The 16,776-nt window shown below is 48.2% G+C and overlaps 1 protein-coding gene across 4 annotated transcripts in view; it reads right to left on the bottom strand.

The window, feature by feature from the left end:
* The window catches only part of phkb (phosphorylase kinase, beta), a 70,762-nt gene that overhangs the window by 4,893 nt on the left and 49,093 nt on the right, over positions 1 to 16,776 (bottom strand). For 3 of the 4 annotated variants that reach the window (XM_056607446.1, XM_056607449.1, XM_056607448.1), the window contains 10 exons: positions 16,340 to 16,444; positions 15,823 to 15,905; positions 14,745 to 14,835; positions 14,590 to 14,648; positions 14,240 to 14,402; positions 13,870 to 13,951; positions 13,407 to 13,464; positions 9,375 to 9,465; positions 6,338 to 6,543; positions 5,190 to 5,324 (listed from right to left, as the gene is read on the bottom strand). In XM_056607446.1, the coding sequence (XP_056463421.1) occupies positions 5,190 to 5,324; positions 6,338 to 6,543; positions 9,375 to 9,465; positions 13,407 to 13,464; positions 13,870 to 13,951; positions 14,240 to 14,402; positions 14,590 to 14,648; positions 14,745 to 14,835; positions 15,823 to 15,905; positions 16,340 to 16,444 (1,073 nt within the window). Of the gene's footprint in view, positions 1 to 5,189; positions 5,325 to 6,337; positions 6,544 to 7,265; positions 7,357 to 9,374; positions 9,466 to 13,406; positions 13,465 to 13,869; positions 13,952 to 14,239; positions 14,403 to 14,589; positions 14,649 to 14,744; positions 14,836 to 15,822; positions 15,906 to 16,339; positions 16,445 to 16,776 lie in introns of all 4 variants that reach the window. The other variant, XM_056607447.1, reaches the window with a different exon arrangement.

Below are 16,776 nucleotides of genomic sequence, written 5' to 3'. Positions count from 1 at the left end.
AATTTCCAGTACGTTTCTTGATCTCCCATTTCTGGAATGTTTTGCATATGTTACTTGGACAAACTCCCAGCCTGTTCGTTGAGGACTTTGAGAAGATTAGATATTTGACTTTATCCAGTTCAGTTCAGTTCAGTTCAGTTCGTTTGTTATTACTGTACATATTTAATACTCCATTATCATTGCTATGGATATAAGCCTGGCGTTCTAATTAACCTGTTAATGCCCTCGGGCGCTTTAAATAAATACATTAATTATGTGGCAGCTGTTGTGTGCAGTAAACGTTCTTTTAACAAGCCTGTTATACTTATGCTATGTTATTTTTAGTGCAAATATATGCCTATTAAGATAATTCGGGGTAATTCAGGTAGGACTGTGTGTAGACATATTTTATTACGTGTATTATAAGGTGGTCCGCGAAAATTCTTGATTATAAAAAGTGGTCCACACACACACTCAGAGTTTGGAAACCACTGCTGTAGGGTGTGGTGGTGTTAGTGGTGCGATCTGTAGGGTTTAGTGGTGTGTAGTCATTGTGTGTTATGGAGGGTTTAGTGATTAACGAGTGTGTAGTGGTGTTAGTTGTGTGTTCTGCAGGGTTTAGTGGTGTTAGTACTGGTCCGAGCCGGTCTGTACCTGTTGCTGAGCTGGGGCTGGGGACCTTTCTGTAGGGTTTAGGGGTGTTAGTGGTGTGTAGTGGTGTTAGTGGTGTGTAGTTGTGTGTAGTGGTGTTAGTGGTGTGTAGTCTGTGTCTTTGTTGCCATGGCGCTGTGCGAGACGGCAGCCTTTCCAGTTGATCCGTAGTACTGTGTTGTTTTTAACTTTATTTTTCTTAATGTTTTGCTACTCCTGCAACCTTGGGCAGGAGTAGGGTGTTTTAATATATATCCATGGATATGACGCACTTTAAACAGAAGCCACGCACCAGTTCTCTTGTTTATCCGAGAGAAGAGTTGTTGGCTCTGAAAACAAGCACACAAGCCGGCGTACGGCACTGTATACCGGCAGCGCTGAGGAGGAGATATCGGGGCTGTAAGGCTGGCGCTAAGCTAAAGGCTAGGCTAGCGGACAAAAGGCATTTTAAGCCATCAATCCCCTCCATCACCATAGGGAACGTGAACGCCTTGCCAAATAAGATTGATGAGCTAACGGCCTTAACTAACCAGCGGATCTTCCGGGAGAGCAGCCTGCTAATATTCACAGAGATGTGGCTTACCCCCCTCATCCCAGATATTAACGTGGACCTGCCGGGTTTCAGCGCGGTGAGAGCCGATAGAGACACAGAAGCCTGTGGTAAGAGCAAAGTTGGGGGGCTCATAATAAATGTCAACGATCGCTGGTGTAACCCAGGACATATCTCTGTGAAGAAGGCTTCATGCTGCCGGGAACTAGAGATACTAGCTGTCAGCCTCCGGCCATACTATTTACCGAGGGAGTTTAGTCACGTGATCGCTGTTTGTGTTTACATTCCTCTGAGAGCAGATGCAGCCACTGCCTGTGACAAGATTCACACTGTCACAGCAAGGCTTCAAACTCTACACCCAGAGGCTTTCTTCTTAATTTCCGGTGATTTTAACCATGCCACCCTGGATTCTACTCTGGCTGTTTTTTATCAGTTTGTGAACTGCCCCACTAGAAACAACAGGACAATTGACCTCCTGTATGCAAATGTTAGGGATGCATACAGGGTCACCCCCCTCCCCCCACTTGGGAAGTCGGACCACAACAAACCTTGTCTACCTGCAGCCACAATACACCCCCCTAGTGCAGAGGCAGTCTGTCACAACACGCTCCTTTAGGAGATGGTCTCCTGAAGCGGAGGATGCCCTCAGAGACTGCTTCCAAACTACAGACTGGAGTGTACTACAGAGCCCGCACGGTGAGGACATAGAGGGGCTGACACACTGCCTGACAGACTATCTAAACTTTTGCAGAGATGTAGTCGCCCCTACTCGGACTGTTCGCTGCTATCCAAACAACAAGCCTTGGGTGACGGGTGACTTCAAAACTGTCATTAATAAGAAGAAGGCATCCTTCAGGAGCAGGGACAAGGAGGTGTTTAAGACAGCACAGCGTGAGCTGAAACAGTGTTTGAAGGTGGCGAAGGAGAGCTACAGGAGAAAGGTGGAGCACAAACTGCTGGAGAACAATATGAGGGAGGTCTGGGATGGTGTGAAAATCATCACAGGCCACAAAGCTAAAAACAGTGCAGAGGGGGGGACTGTGGAGAGGGCAAACCAGCTTAACATATTTTTCAACAAGTTTGACCAACCATCCCCCCTCCCACCCAGCCAAGGCACCAACATAATGGCACCCTCACTTTCACCACCGTCATGTGATCCCCCCTTGCCCTCACCACTGGACACCGCTCTCCAACCCCCTCTTACCGATCTCTCCTCAAACACCCCAGTGGACCCTCCTCCCTGCATTATTACTGCTGACCAGGTCAGAGGAGAACTGAGGAAGCTTCGCCCAAAGAAAGCAGCGGGCCCAGATAATGTGTGCTCACGCCTGTTGAAGACCTGCGCTGCTGAACTTGGGGAGCCGCTTCAGCACGTCTTCAACCTCAGCCTACAACTAGGGAGAGTGCCCACCCTCTGGAAGAAATCTTGCATAGTTCCAAAGAAAACCCGACCTAGTGAGCTGAATGACTTCCGACCAGTGGCAGTCACATCACATCTGATGAAGACCCTGGAGCGGCTCCTTCTCAGACACCTCATGCCTAAGGTGCTGCATGCTCAGGATCCACTACAGTTTGCCTACCGGACAGGGGCTGGTGTGGAGGATGCCATCCCCTACACCGGGCCCACTCACATCTGGACAGGGGGGCGGGCACAGTCAGGATTCTTTTCCTAGACTTCTCTAGTGCCTTCAACACAATCCTGCCCCTCATGCTACAAAACAAACTGTCAGCTATGCAAGTGGACCCCCACCTGATAACTTGGATCACCAACTACCTCATAGATAGACCACAGTTTGTTCGATTAAAGGACACCACATCGGACATCTTAATCAGCAGCACTGGGGCGCCTCAGGGGACGGTGCTGGCCCCTCTTCTCTTCACCTTATACACCTCAGACTTCAGCCATAACTCTGAATCTCATTCAGAAGTATGCTGACGACACAGCCATCATGGGGTGTATAGGGGGGGACCAAGAGGAGGAGTACCGGACTCTAGTGAGAGACTTTGTCACCTGGAGCCATGCAAACAGCCTGCAGCTCAACACATCAAAAACCAAAGAGCTGGTGATAGACTTTGGGAAGTCAAGGCCACGCCCCCAAGCAGTGGACATTAATGGGATAGAGGTGGAAACCGTGGGTAGCTACAAGTACCTGGGAGTGTGGCTTGACACAAAACTGGACTGGGCAATCAATACCGACCACCTCTACAAGAAAGGCCAAAGCAGACTGTATTTTTTAAGGAGGCTGCGATCTTTTAATATCTGTAGTAAACTTCTGTCAATGTTCTATCAGTCGGAGGTCGCCAGCATCCTTTTTTACACTGTGGTGTGTTGGGGAGGCAGCACAACCAAGAGGGACTCCTCCAGGCTTGACAAGCTCATCAGTCGGGCAGGGACTGTGGTCGGCTTCAAGCTGGATTGTCTGGTGACAGTGGCAGAGAAGAGAACCACAAAGAAGCTTCTGGCCATCCTGGATGACACCAGCCACCCTCTGCACACTGTCATCAGCAACCAAAGAAGCTCCTCTGCTCCTCCCCAGATGCCGCACCAACAGACTAATGAACTCCTTTGTCCATCGTGCCATCACACTCCACAACTCTGCACTTGGAGGGAGGAGGGGGGGCAGCAGGATTATTTATTGCTACACACTCCATTTATTAACACAAAAGATATAATAATTGCTGTCTGTCTGTCTGTCTGTCTGTCTGTGCAAATGTATCTGAAATTTAATCCAAATGTTGTAGGCCAGTGTGACAGATGCCACACCTCCTCTTGTAACTTGAGTCATATGTTTTTTTTATTGTCCCAGACTATACAGTTTCTGGAATGACTTTATGATCATGACAAAGGCTCTAGTAGCAAAATTAAAACAGACCCCTTCATTGCAATATTTGGAACCCCATCTCAATAACCCCATATTACAGCCTTACAATCAGAAACATTAGCCTTCTGGCAAGACGCCGTACTTTACTTATGTGGAAATCCCCTAATCTCCCATCAATTTAAATCTGGCTCAAAGACGTTATGTTCTTTGTAAAATTAAAAAAGATAAAATTAACAGTGAATGGCTGGGCTAATAAATATACAAAAAATGGGATTCTCTTATAACTTATTTCAATTCTCTATCAACCCTGGCCCAAGACTGACCCCCCCCCCCCCCCCCCCCCCTTTTTTAAATTATATATATATATTTTGTACTTTCTTTCAACTGTTTATTTGTGTTCCTAACTTTATATAGTCACTGCTTGTTTTGTTTTTTGGAATTTTTCATGTCTATTTGTAAACATTTTGGTATCTAAGCTTATTATGTTTTGTATGACGTTTAATTTGAACTCCGAGACAGCAGTTTCTTGTGTATGTTCTTTTTGCCTAAAAATTAAAAACTAAAAACTAAAAAATGTATTGTAAAAAGACACACCATGAGAAGTTATTTTTTCGTTTTGACAAGTAGCTGTGTAATAAGCGGGATAATGTATAGAACGTTGCCGGTCATTATCGAAAATAAGCCCCTTCAGGGTGAAGCAAGACCCCTCCGCTTTTGGGCGGGCTCATCTAGCTGCGTGGGCGCGTTGAACCATTTTTGTGACACACAATGATCAAGCGTCAGGTTAGGAGCGTTACGCGCGTAATCTTACGCGCGGAACGCGTTCAGTGTGGCCGTACCTTTAAACCTACACTTTATTGTCAATATTGTGCATTTGTGTAGTGCCATCTAGTGGTCAGATTTCATATTTCGTTAAGTCCTCCCCAAATGCGTAGACTTGGTGGAGGGCCGGTGGTGGGCCGGGCCAGTCAGAATTTTCCCGTTGGCTTTTAGTGCCCCACTCCGCCCCTGGTGTGTAGTGGTGGAAGTGGTTTGTAGTGGTATGTAGTGGTGCAAGTGGTGTTAGTAGTGTGTATTTGCGTGTAGCAGTGTGTAGCAGTTATGTGTAGTGGTGTGTAGTGGTGTGTAGTTGTGTGTAGTTGTGTGTAGTAGTGTGTAGTGGTGTGTAGTTGTGTGTAGTTGTGTACCTGCTGCTGATCTGCGGCTGCAGTACGTCCAGCAGCAGCTGCTTGACGTCGCTGGGGGACAGCTGGTACACATCCTGGGACGGCAGTTCCCCCGCACGGATCTTCAGCTCGTGCTGCATGGCCTGGAGGATCCAGCTGGGGACACGGGGGGGGGGGGGACACACCAGAGAGGGGGGAGCGGTGTTACACGGAGCTCTCTGTCGCCCCCGCACAATAAAGAGTGTTTGAAACGGGATCAAAGGACCTCCTCTCCTTGATCTCTGGGACCTTTTGTCTGAACTATGGCCCCGTCCACGCGGAGCCGAAACGGGTGAAAACGATCCGGTTTCGCTTTATGCGGTTCAGCAATATCTCCGTAAAGAAGGAGTCATTGCGAAACCGCATCGAACGGGATTCTCCACAGAAAAAAGTGGAGCGCATCAAGCCTGCGCGCATACAGACTGCGCACTGTATACAAACAATCAGTCACGAGAAGATTCAACCTTTTAAATTGAGCAGAAATACTTTTTAATGTACACTTAGTAATTAAATTTATCAAGGGGCTATATTTAAAGCTACAAAAAGTATACAAATATAAGAATAAATAAAAAATTTAAAGCAACTCTGATGTCGCCCACTTGGTGGGGGGCTAATGACGTCATCGTTTGCGTTTCAGGCGTCCACGCGAATCCAAACACGAAGCCGCATAGGTCTGGAATCGAGGATAGATTTGACACCACCCTCGGACATGGTTTCAGAAATGTGCGGTTTCGGGCACCGGATCCGCCGGCTCCATCTGGACGGTCAGCCGAAACGCACAAGACTTATGCGGTTTCACCAAAAAATCGGCTCTGTGTGTGGACGGGGCCTATGTCGACTTTGTGGAATCAGGAAATTAAACTCAAATGTCGTTTATATTCTCGCTTTGGTTCTCTGTTTTTTTTGTTGTCTGTAATCTTCTTTATTCAAAATAGAAGTCTGATAAGAAGTGTTTGCATTGACCCCCCTACCCGATCCAAATGTTCAGCCCCCCCCCACCCGGTCCAGGTGTTCAGCCTACCCGATCCAGATGTTCAGCCCCCCCCTCCTGGATCCAGATGTCACCCCCCCTGCCCGGTCCAGATGTTCAGCCCTCCCCCCTACCCGATCCAGATGTTCAGCCCCCCTACCCGATCCTGATGTTGAGCATGCCGCTGAACAGCTGGGGGCTGTTGGAGATGATCCAGCCGATGTGGATCAGCAGCTCCTGCTGCAGCACGGCCTGACTCTCTCCCCCCTCTGGGGCGCAGCGCAGGTACAGCAAGGCCTTGATCTCCCCCGGGGACAGCGGCTTGGAGACCACCTCCTCCTCCTGGCCGAACACGCCCAGGGTCACCTGGCCGGGCACGCACGCACGCACACACGCACGCACAGACACACGTCAAGAGGACAGGGAAACACACACAAAAGCATGCATATACACACACGCACACACAAACAGCACAGCCAAATGATGACACACACGGCGCAGGGTGCGCTACGAGGGCCGATGGTCCACTAGTATTGCTGCACACGTGCTTAAGATGCACTCATGTGGGTGTCTGTGGGTGTCTGTCTGTCTGTGTGTGTGTTTGTATCGCTTTCTCTGGGGGTGTGTCAATCTCGAGCCTCAATCTGAGCCTCACTCTGAGCCTTAATCTGAGCCTCAATCTGAGCCTTAATCTGAGCCTCAATCTGAGCCTCACTCTGAGCCTCAATCTGAGCCTCACTCTGAGCCTCACTCTGAGCCTCAATCTGAGCCTTAATCTGAGCCTCAATCTGAGCCTCACTCTGAGCCTTAATCTGAGCCTCAATCTGAGCCTCACACTGAGCCTCACTCTCAGCCTCACTCTGACCCTTAATCTGAGCCTCAATCTGAGCCTCTCTTAAACTGCAGAATCGCTAGGAGTCCAGAATGAAATACAACGAAATATAAACTACGTATACTATAAATTAGATAATATATTCAGTATACTATGTTATTTATAGTATACTATGTAGTTTATACATTGATATACGATATAGTATACAGTATACTATATGGTATACCCAGTTGGGGTTAGGGTTAGGTCCTCTTACCTGTTTGCCATGCACTAACACACTAGTTATACTGGGGGCAAGGCTGTCCACCAGCTTAGTTAACAGACTAGCAGCGAGCCGCACCACCGACCTGCAGGACACAAACATATCACAGCCATCAGCGCCACATGCTCTAGAGCAGTCTTTCCCAAAGACTGGGTCGCGACCCAAATGTGGGTCTGAAAGATTTTAATTGGGTCGCCAAATAAATGTAGATAAAATAAACAAAAAAACTTTTTACAGAGATACTTTGGCACTATTTTGGCATCTATCTCTACAGTTTCAGTTTTGACTGTCTTACTTCTTGCTACTGAAACACCCGAATTTCACCCAGGGGATTTATAAAGTTTTATCTTATCTTATCTTAACTAATTGATTGATAACAATAGCTGCCCATAAATACACGCCTACCTGTTCGGCATGAGCATTTAAAAAAACTTTAAACAAGAAGCATGTTTTTGATAGCACTGTACTATTATTTATATTGGGTCGCGATGGTTTGTAATTTAAAAAAGATTGGTCCCCAGAAAAAAGGTTTGGGAAACACTGCTCGAGAGGACAGACGGCAGGATGCTAGAGAGGACAGACGGCAGGGTGCTCCAGAGGACAGACGGCAGGGTGCTCGAGAGGACAGACGGCAGGGTGCTCGAGAGGACAGACAGCAGGGTGCTCGAGAAGACAGACGGCAGGGTGCTCGAGAGGACAGACAGACGGCAGGGTGCTCGAGAGGACAGACAGACGGCAGGGTGCTCTAGAGGACAGATGGCAGGGTGCTCTAGAGGACAGAGAGACGGCAGGGTGCTTGAGAGGACAGACAGACGGCAGGGTGCTCTAGAGGACAGACAGACGGCAGGGTGCAGGGTGTTCGAGAGCTGCTTCTGGAGGCTCTTGTTTCAGGAGGACATGGTGGTGTGGAACACTAGTATTATAGAGATCAGCTAGGCACCATATGAGCAGGTGGTCCACAAAATTTACCATTTCATGACTTCATAAAGAACATGAAGACATTAATAAAGTGCAGAGCAAATGCCTTAGACATAATTATTATAGAGTCGCTATATCTCCTAGGGGACATTAACAGATGTCTTCCTCCCAGGAGAACGGCTCCTGGACGTGGACAAATTAAGTTACTTAAGGAAATCAATTAAAAGTAATTTAATTATGAGTCAGCACAAATAAAGCAGCATTAAGCAGAGGAACACAGGAGACGACAGGAGGCGGAAGGAGCCCATCGGAAAGTCACTACACTCACACGCTGGGGAACCTATCAGAACGTCACTACGCTCACAGACTGGGGGCACCTATCAGAACGTCACTATGCTCACACGCTGGGGAACCTATCAGAACATCACTACGCTCACACACTGGGGAACCTATCAGAACATCACTATGCTCACACACAGGGGAACCTGTTTCAAGCTTCACTTCTCGTGTCAGGGGAATGAGAAAGTAATCAAGTTTGTATTGACGTGTTTTCAGAGGTGGAGGTTAGCCCCGAGCTTTTGGATTCAGACGGAGCCCTAAGCTAATTCTTGTGTGCCCGCGTCAGATGTATTACAACAACATAAGATACATATTCCAGAGAACATTAGTAACAAGCCGCTGAGCCGTCTGTCAGACATCCTATAACAAACCCAAAACGGCGGAATGCAGAAGCATGCAGCGAATGAATAATGGATCAAGATAAGAGACAGGTCATAAAGATTAAGCAAACAGCATCAAGTTATGCTTACAAATCCGACAAAGCTAGCCTGGCGATCCTCAAGGGAGTGTGCTAGAACTCTCGTCTTAGTTTCAGATTTAGATAAAGTTCAAAGTTGAAACGCCAGCGTGGATTACTTTGAGGAAACGGGGATAAAGCTTGAAAACACTCTGAGGTTAACTCATTTGTGTAATATTGCCTTAGAGACGCCATCTTAAAGGTAAGAAAGCATTTTATTTACATTTCAAGGATACGTTGAAATACGTTGTATTTTGCTAATATTTCCGATCCATAACGTCCCGGCTACTGGATGGTGTGCAGAAGTTGTCCAGCCAAGCTAACAGCTAACAGCTAACAGCTAATAGCTCACAACTAGCTGCGTGCATACAGGCCCTCCCTGCTGGTACCTGTTTCCCATGCACCAGGATAGTGGTGATGTGCGGCGCGATAGAGCTGGCAAACTTCTTTAGTGTGGCCGCCGCCTGGCGCACTGCCTGCCTGGGGTTGCCAGATTGAGTGGCGGTTATGTTACGGTTCAGGGAAGAGAAATGGTTTGATAAAGGACAGACAGGAGAGGAAGATTAAAAAAGGGAATTGTGGAGTTGTTAAAATATCCTTAAAACAACGTTGCGTCCACATCCACTATAAAATGTCTAATGCTGAGTGAGTGCATGTTTGCGTGCGTGTGTGTGTGTGCGTGTGTGTCTGCATGTGTGTCTGTGTATTTGTTTGTGTGCGTGTGTCTGCATGTGTGTGTGTGTGTGTTAGTGTGTATAAGTTTGAGTGTGTGTGTGTCTGTGTGTGTGTGTGTGTGTGTGTGTGTGTGTGTGTGTGTGTGTGTGTGGGTGTGTGTGCGGCTGCGGCTGCGGCTGCGTCTCGCCGGCATGCTGCACCAACAAACAACTTTTTAACATCTACACCCGTTGTAACTACCAGCGTTAATGTAGTTGATGCATCAAGAGTCCGAAAACTCGTTTTGATCATGTTGATCACCCTACTGAAACTCGCTTTCAAACAAGCGTTGCTCGGTGGGCGAGTCTATCGGCTACCGGAGTATGCCGACCCAGTCACGCTGGGCGCCCTGTCTTTTGATACGGATTTCTCCGCGTACCACCGCCCGCTGTCCCCGCAGCTTTGGGCTGCTTTCCAGGACAGCGAGAGAGCCTTCAGAGCCGGACTCAACACTGGGCCACGAAGGGAGAAGTGCTTCGCGTGTTCGGGAGACCCAGGAGAGTGGATACGTCTGATCAAAGTACTGTACGGAGTATTCTTTAAGAACGGCGTTTTTACAACTGTGAGCCATCGGGGGAAACAGCTAGGGTTCCCGTTCATGAAATATGTTACGCGGATCCTGAAAAAGTTTCCCCTGTACCAGCCGCTCCCCGAGCCGATGACGTCATCCTCAGCTGCTGTCTGGATCGAGGGACAACTGTGTTTCGTTAGAAATACAGTGCAGCCCCAGCTCTGCATCAGAACGCAGGAGCGCCGCAGTATAAAAGTGAGCAGGAACAAGCTTGCTTCGCTGTGGCAGCATAGAAGATCAAAGGCGATCCAGATAATTCTTAACAACAGTGAATACCCGGACACTACCCCCTGTCCCAGGGACATCATAGCTGTACAGCAGTACTATGAAAATAAATGTCAAAGCCGAACGTCAATCAGTGATCCTCTCCCATTAACCCCTTGGAGTAGCCTGCCACCATTTCAACCTAGTGACTTTCCAGACACCTCCTACTTCACACTGGCTGAAATAAATACTGTCATATGCAGCCTACCCAACAACAAGGCATGTGGCATAGATGGCGTTAGTTATGAAAGCCTTAAAACTCCACAGACATGCGAAAAAATTACATCTTTATTTAATGTCTGCTTGGAAAATAAAAGAGTCCCTGAGACCTGGAAAGGAGCAATGATTCACCGCATCCCCAAAAAGGATAACATAGCAGATGATCCGTCCACCTGGAGGGACATCTCCCTCCTACCCACCATCTACAAAGTGTTCATGAAGTGTATCCTGTCCCGTGTGTTGCCCTGGCTAGTGGACAATAACATCCTCTCACCCAACCAGAAAGCATACATTAACAGACAGGGCATGAATGAACACGTGTTTTGTCTGAAAACTGGGATCGATGATTTCAAGCATGAATCTTGCAAATTCTACTCTGTCTTCCTGGACTTCAGGGACGCTTTTGGGACCCTGACCCACAATGTCATGATCCACGCCCTAGAGGAAATCCAGCTACCTCGCGTGTTTATTGACATTATTAAGGATGTTTACAGCTCTTCCTTCATTCAGGTTATCTGTGGGAAACAAGTCACAGATCCCGTCCCCCTCCAGGTGGGCATTAAAACCGGCTGCCCGTGGAGCGCAATCAATTTTGTCCTGGCCATCAACCAGTGGATTAAGTGGCTGTGCGACTGTGCACTACCCAATGTGATTTCCCCAAACCCCATACAAGGCTACGCAGATGATGTGCAGCTGGCTTCTCGGGAGGAGAGTGTCATCAAGGACATGCTCTCCAGAACTGACACATTCCTGGACTGGTCCAGTCTGGAGATCAAACAGTCTAAATGTGCAGTTCTATACCAGAGAAGGAGTGGCGGGAATCGCTGGTACAAATCTAAAACGGATAGGGATCCAGAGTTTTCCATAAACTCGGAACCAATCCGTGTGTACGACCTGCACGAGACGTACACCTACCTCGGGCACAAATTCAATGTAGCAGGTGATTGGAAGAAGCAGGTTGAATATATGGTCACGGAATTCACCACCAGGCTGGATTTGATTGATGTTTCACCACTTCCTCTGCTCATGAAGTTGGAGGCCATCAGACAGGTGGCCCTGTCGAGAATTCAACATCTTTTCTCCAACGTACACCTCACGTGCAAAACACTGCGGGAACTAAACAACCAAGTAGTTTCTGTAGTGAGGAAGTGGTTTGGACTGAACACCCATACAACCAGGGACATTATTTTCCAGCCCAAACAGGAGGGAGGTCTAGGCGTTCCAAACGTGGAGTGGATCTATAATGCCACCAGGCTGTCCCACCTGACCAATATGCTGAACAGTGATGATCGGACTGTCAGGGAACTTGCACGTTCTTCATTGTTTCTGGACATGAAGCGACGTAAAGTTCCCCTGGCAGGAGAGGGTGAGCCGAGCTTCTTAGGCTTTAGAAGGAAGCCCAACAACAAGATGGACTCTCATTCTGCTGGGTTTGGGGTCTCGTCGGACTGGCCCGACCTCAATGACCTTTGCGTGCGAGCTGGAGTCTCCCTGGACTGGGTGAAGTCTGACTCAGACACTGTAATGGTGTCTGAGGATGTAATAACTGACTGTACAATCTCAGTAAGGGTAACTGTCAATGATACTGAACATCATGTATCACCAGCTCACACAAGCAGGTACCTGCTAGGGTTAGAACAGCAGAGGCAGCAACAACACTGGACTGGTCTAAAGCTACAGGGAAAGCTAGCATGTATTCCCACTGCAGATCACACAGTTTCTCACACAATATTCAAGAACTATGCAGTTGATGAGGATATTCTTACATTTGCAGTTAAAGCCAGATTACAAGTTCTTCCAACCAGACTCAATCTCTCTCTGTGGTACCCTAACAGATTTCCTCCTCATTGTCTGCACCACGACAACTCAACCATAGAATCACTGTCACATATTCTGAATGGCTGCCATGTATACAAGGGCATGTATATTTCCAGACATGATAGAATTGTTGATTTACTGGTTAAGAACATGCTTTTATATACCCCACCTTCCTCCTTTAAAGTATATACCCATTCAAGGGTTTCATCTGACATGTTCACTCTGTGCAATAACGAAGTTGACTATTTTTCAAATGTGACAGCCAATACACCAGATGTTATTGTTGTTGATGAGGTAAGCAGAGAAGTCACCATCTTAGAAGTAAGCTGTACGTTTGACTATAGTCTGGAGGAGGCATTCCTTGCCAAGGTTACAAAATACCAACTTCTCAGAAATGAGATTGCACAACTGGGGTACACCTGCAAACTACTTGTGTTTATATTTGGAAGCCTTGGCCATGTCCACAGACTCGTCATAAGGGGTTTGCAGATGGCTGGAATTCCGAAGCCAAAAGCAAAAGCACTTGCAAAATTCTGCTCCATATCTGTATTAATAGGCAGCCGCCACATATGGAGGAGACGCTGCTTCCTGTATCCATAGACTGAGATCAGACATGTCAAAGAGATTCTGGGCTTGATGAGTGCATCTACCAGTGTTTGTGTTCAAGATTTGTTATTGTAAAATGTGAACATAAATAAATGACTAAAATGTGTGTGTGTGTGTGTGTGTGTGTGTGTGTGTGTGTGTGTGTGTGTGTGTGTGTGTGTGTGTGTGTGTGTGTGTGTGTGTGTGTGTGTGTGTGTGTGTGTGTGTGTGTTTGTTGGGCAAAGCTGACCAAAGCTTCTTGGTTCCAGCTCTTCGATAAATCTTCTCCAGCTCTTCCAGCAGGTTCTCTGTAATCAGAAGAGAAGGTTGGCTTAATGTTACTGAGCACATGAAGAGAACTCTGATCTCAGGTCTACCGCTGAAGGACTGAGTGGCTGTTGGCCTGCAGACTAACAGCCTGCACACTAACAGCATGCAGACTGCGTATTCAGGAGGCAGCCTAAATCAGCTCCATGTGTAGAAACCTTTCCATAACCATGTATCAGCTCCATGTGTAGAAACCTTTCCATAACCATGTATCAGCTCCATGTGTAGAAACTGTTCAATGACCATGAATCAGCTCCATGTGTAGACACAAAACAGGTTTGGTTGATCTGAAGAATGACCTGCAGCCTTAGCGGTTGCTCCTTATTCTCGACCAATGGCCAGAGTGGAAGCTCGGCTGAAGGCTTGTTATCAGAAGTGTGGCTCACCGTCATTGGCCAGCAGGTGAGGCCCTTCCCTTCGGAGGAGAATGGCAGCCAGCTGAGCCTGGCTTGCCAGACAGTCTGACTCCTGTGGAGACGGACACACAAGGTCAGTCTGAGGGCACTATGGCTTTAAGATCCCTTGATTCTCTATTAAAATGACCCCAATCAAAACCAATTGATCAATTAGGGTTAGGGTTAGTGTCCTCTAGGGTTAGGGTTAGGGTCCTCTAGGGTTAGGGTCCTCTAGAGTTAGGGTCTTCTAGGGTTAGGGTCCTCTAGGGTTAGGGTCCTCTAGGGTTAGGGTCCTCTAGGGTTAGGGTCCTCTAGAGTTAGGGTCCTCTAGAGTTAAGGGTCCTCTAGGGTCCTGGCTCACGTGGAACTTGAGCATGATCTCGTGGGTGGGCCGATGGTTCCACTCGTGGGCGTCGACCTCGGGCTGCTGTTCCAGGTCCAAGGCGTTGGGCGTGCTGGACTGCCGCTTCACCTTCGAGTGTTTGGGCAGAGCCAGCTCCTCCAGGGCCTGGAACTCAGGGATCCTGGGAACGCGAACGCACCCGCGCGCGCACACACACACACACACACACACACACACACACACACACACACACACACACACACACACACACACACACACACACACACACACACACACACACGCACACACTTCATTAATTAAGGATGTACATTTGAGTGCTTCCTGTCGGTATAGAGAGGACATCTCACTCTGCCTCGTTGACGCGGAGGAAGTCCAGCTGCTCCACGACAGCTCCGGATATCAGGGTCTGGGGTCAAAGGTCACACCGAGGGTCAGACACGAGCACAACGCCGAGGTATCAACTTTACATTCACGTTTAGGTTTTATTTAAGATGAGGCCAACCTGCAGTCTGTCCACGTGAACCTTGACCCCCCCGATGTTGCCCTTCTTGAAGGAAGCCAGCATGTCGAGGACCGGGTTGAAGCGACTCCCCCTGGTGGCCGGAGGGAACACGTTGATCTACTGCTACTCAAATACATGACTCCTCCCCTCAGCCTACTCCTGACTCCTCCCCTCAGCCTGCTCCTGACTCCTCCTCTTAGCCTGCTCCTGACTCCTCCCCTCAGCCTGCTCATGACTCCTCCCCTCAGCCTGCTCACACACACACACACACACACACACACACACACACACACACACACACACACACACACACACACACACACACACACACACACACACACACACACACACACACACATTAACACACACAGACACATACACACACACATACACACTCACACATGCACAGGCCCGCACCCACACAAATAAACATTATACATATTGTATATTTGTCTTATATATTTATATATGTACATATATAGGGAGAGATATCCACATTGAGATGGCGCAATTTCATTGGTTCGCTATCCTCCCCTCAGCCTGCTCATGACTCCTCCCCTCAGCCTGCTCCTGACTCCTCCCCTCAGCCTACTCCTGACTCCTCCCCATGGACATATTATAGAAAGGACAGCGGACTACAAAATGGTGCCCCATTCATTCCTATTGAAAGTGCTCAATGGCGCAGGGGAACATCAAGGAGCGATTTGCTTCCGCATCATGGGAGCCTAGCCACGCCCTAGTTCATGACGTACCGGATGCAGAAATATAGAACAGCCTCCAGTAACACCAGCTAAGACAATGAGCAACAACTCCTCATATGAGCCGGCTGCTACTGCAGAGCCTTTAGCTATACCTGTGGTCTGGGAGGAGTGGGTGAGTGAGTGAGTGAGTGAGTGAGTGAGTGAGTGAGTGAGTGAGTGAGTGAGTGAGTGAGAGAGACATAGAGAGAGAGAGAGAGAGAGAGAGAGAGAGAGAGAGAGAGAGAGAGAGAGAGTGAGCAAAAGAAAAAGAGAGACAGAAAGAGAGAGAGAGAGAGAGAGAGAGAGAGAGAGAGAGGGTGTAGCTGTTGTGTTATTACTTGATGTTATCCTCCCGGATGAGGACCAGGAATAGAGGGCGTCCCTGCATCTTCCAGCACTGCTTGATGAACTGCAGGGCATTCTGCAGAGGACACAAACCGTCACATGACCTCAGCACCATCACATGACCTCCACATGTCACATGACCTCCACACCATCACATGACCTCAGCACTATCACATGACCTCCACACCATCACATGAACTCCACTTGACCACATGATGTCTACAGTGATGATGTAGTAAGTGTGAATGTGTGCTCAGGTTTGTACATGCAGTACATTGTTATGAGTCTTAAAGAGTCCTGGTCTACCAGGGTGTGGACCCTATAACACCATACCCCATGATGAGGGTCTGGACCCTATAACACCATACCCCATGATGAGGGTCTGGACCCTATAACACCATGCCCCATGATGAGGGTCTGGACCCTATAACACCATGCCCCATGATGAGGGTCCGGACCCTATAACACCATGATGAGGGTCTGGCCCAATAACACCACCACCTGCCACACCTTGATGTCGTCGATCAGCAGCATGACGTCCTGGGACAGGTAGAAGTCGCTGAGGTCGAACACGATGGGGTAGCAGACCACCGTCTTACCCAGGATACGATAGATCTGAAGGAACACACCAACATCAACCAGTGGACACACAGCGGGGCCACTGGGAACACTGGGATAACAGGAACATACCAACATCCACCAGTGGACACACAGCGGGCCACTATGAACACTGGGATAATAGAAACACACCAACATCAACCAGTGGACACACAGCGGGCCACTGGGAACACTGGGATAACAGAAACATACCAACATCAACCAGTGGCTCAGCGCCCAGGACACACTGGTGTTACAGCACTAATGGAACACATTGTTAACATGTGGACACACACACGCATGCTCTCGCACACAGACACACACAAGCACACGCACACACAAACTCATTA

The sequence above is a fragment of the Gadus chalcogrammus genome, chromosome 14 (assembly GCF_026213295.1).
Source record: "Gadus chalcogrammus isolate NIFS_2021 chromosome 14, NIFS_Gcha_1.0, whole genome shotgun sequence".
NCBI classification, from domain to species: domain Eukaryota; kingdom Metazoa; phylum Chordata; class Actinopteri; order Gadiformes; family Gadidae; genus Gadus; species Gadus chalcogrammus.
This window is presented reverse-complemented; position numbering and strand designations above follow the sequence as displayed.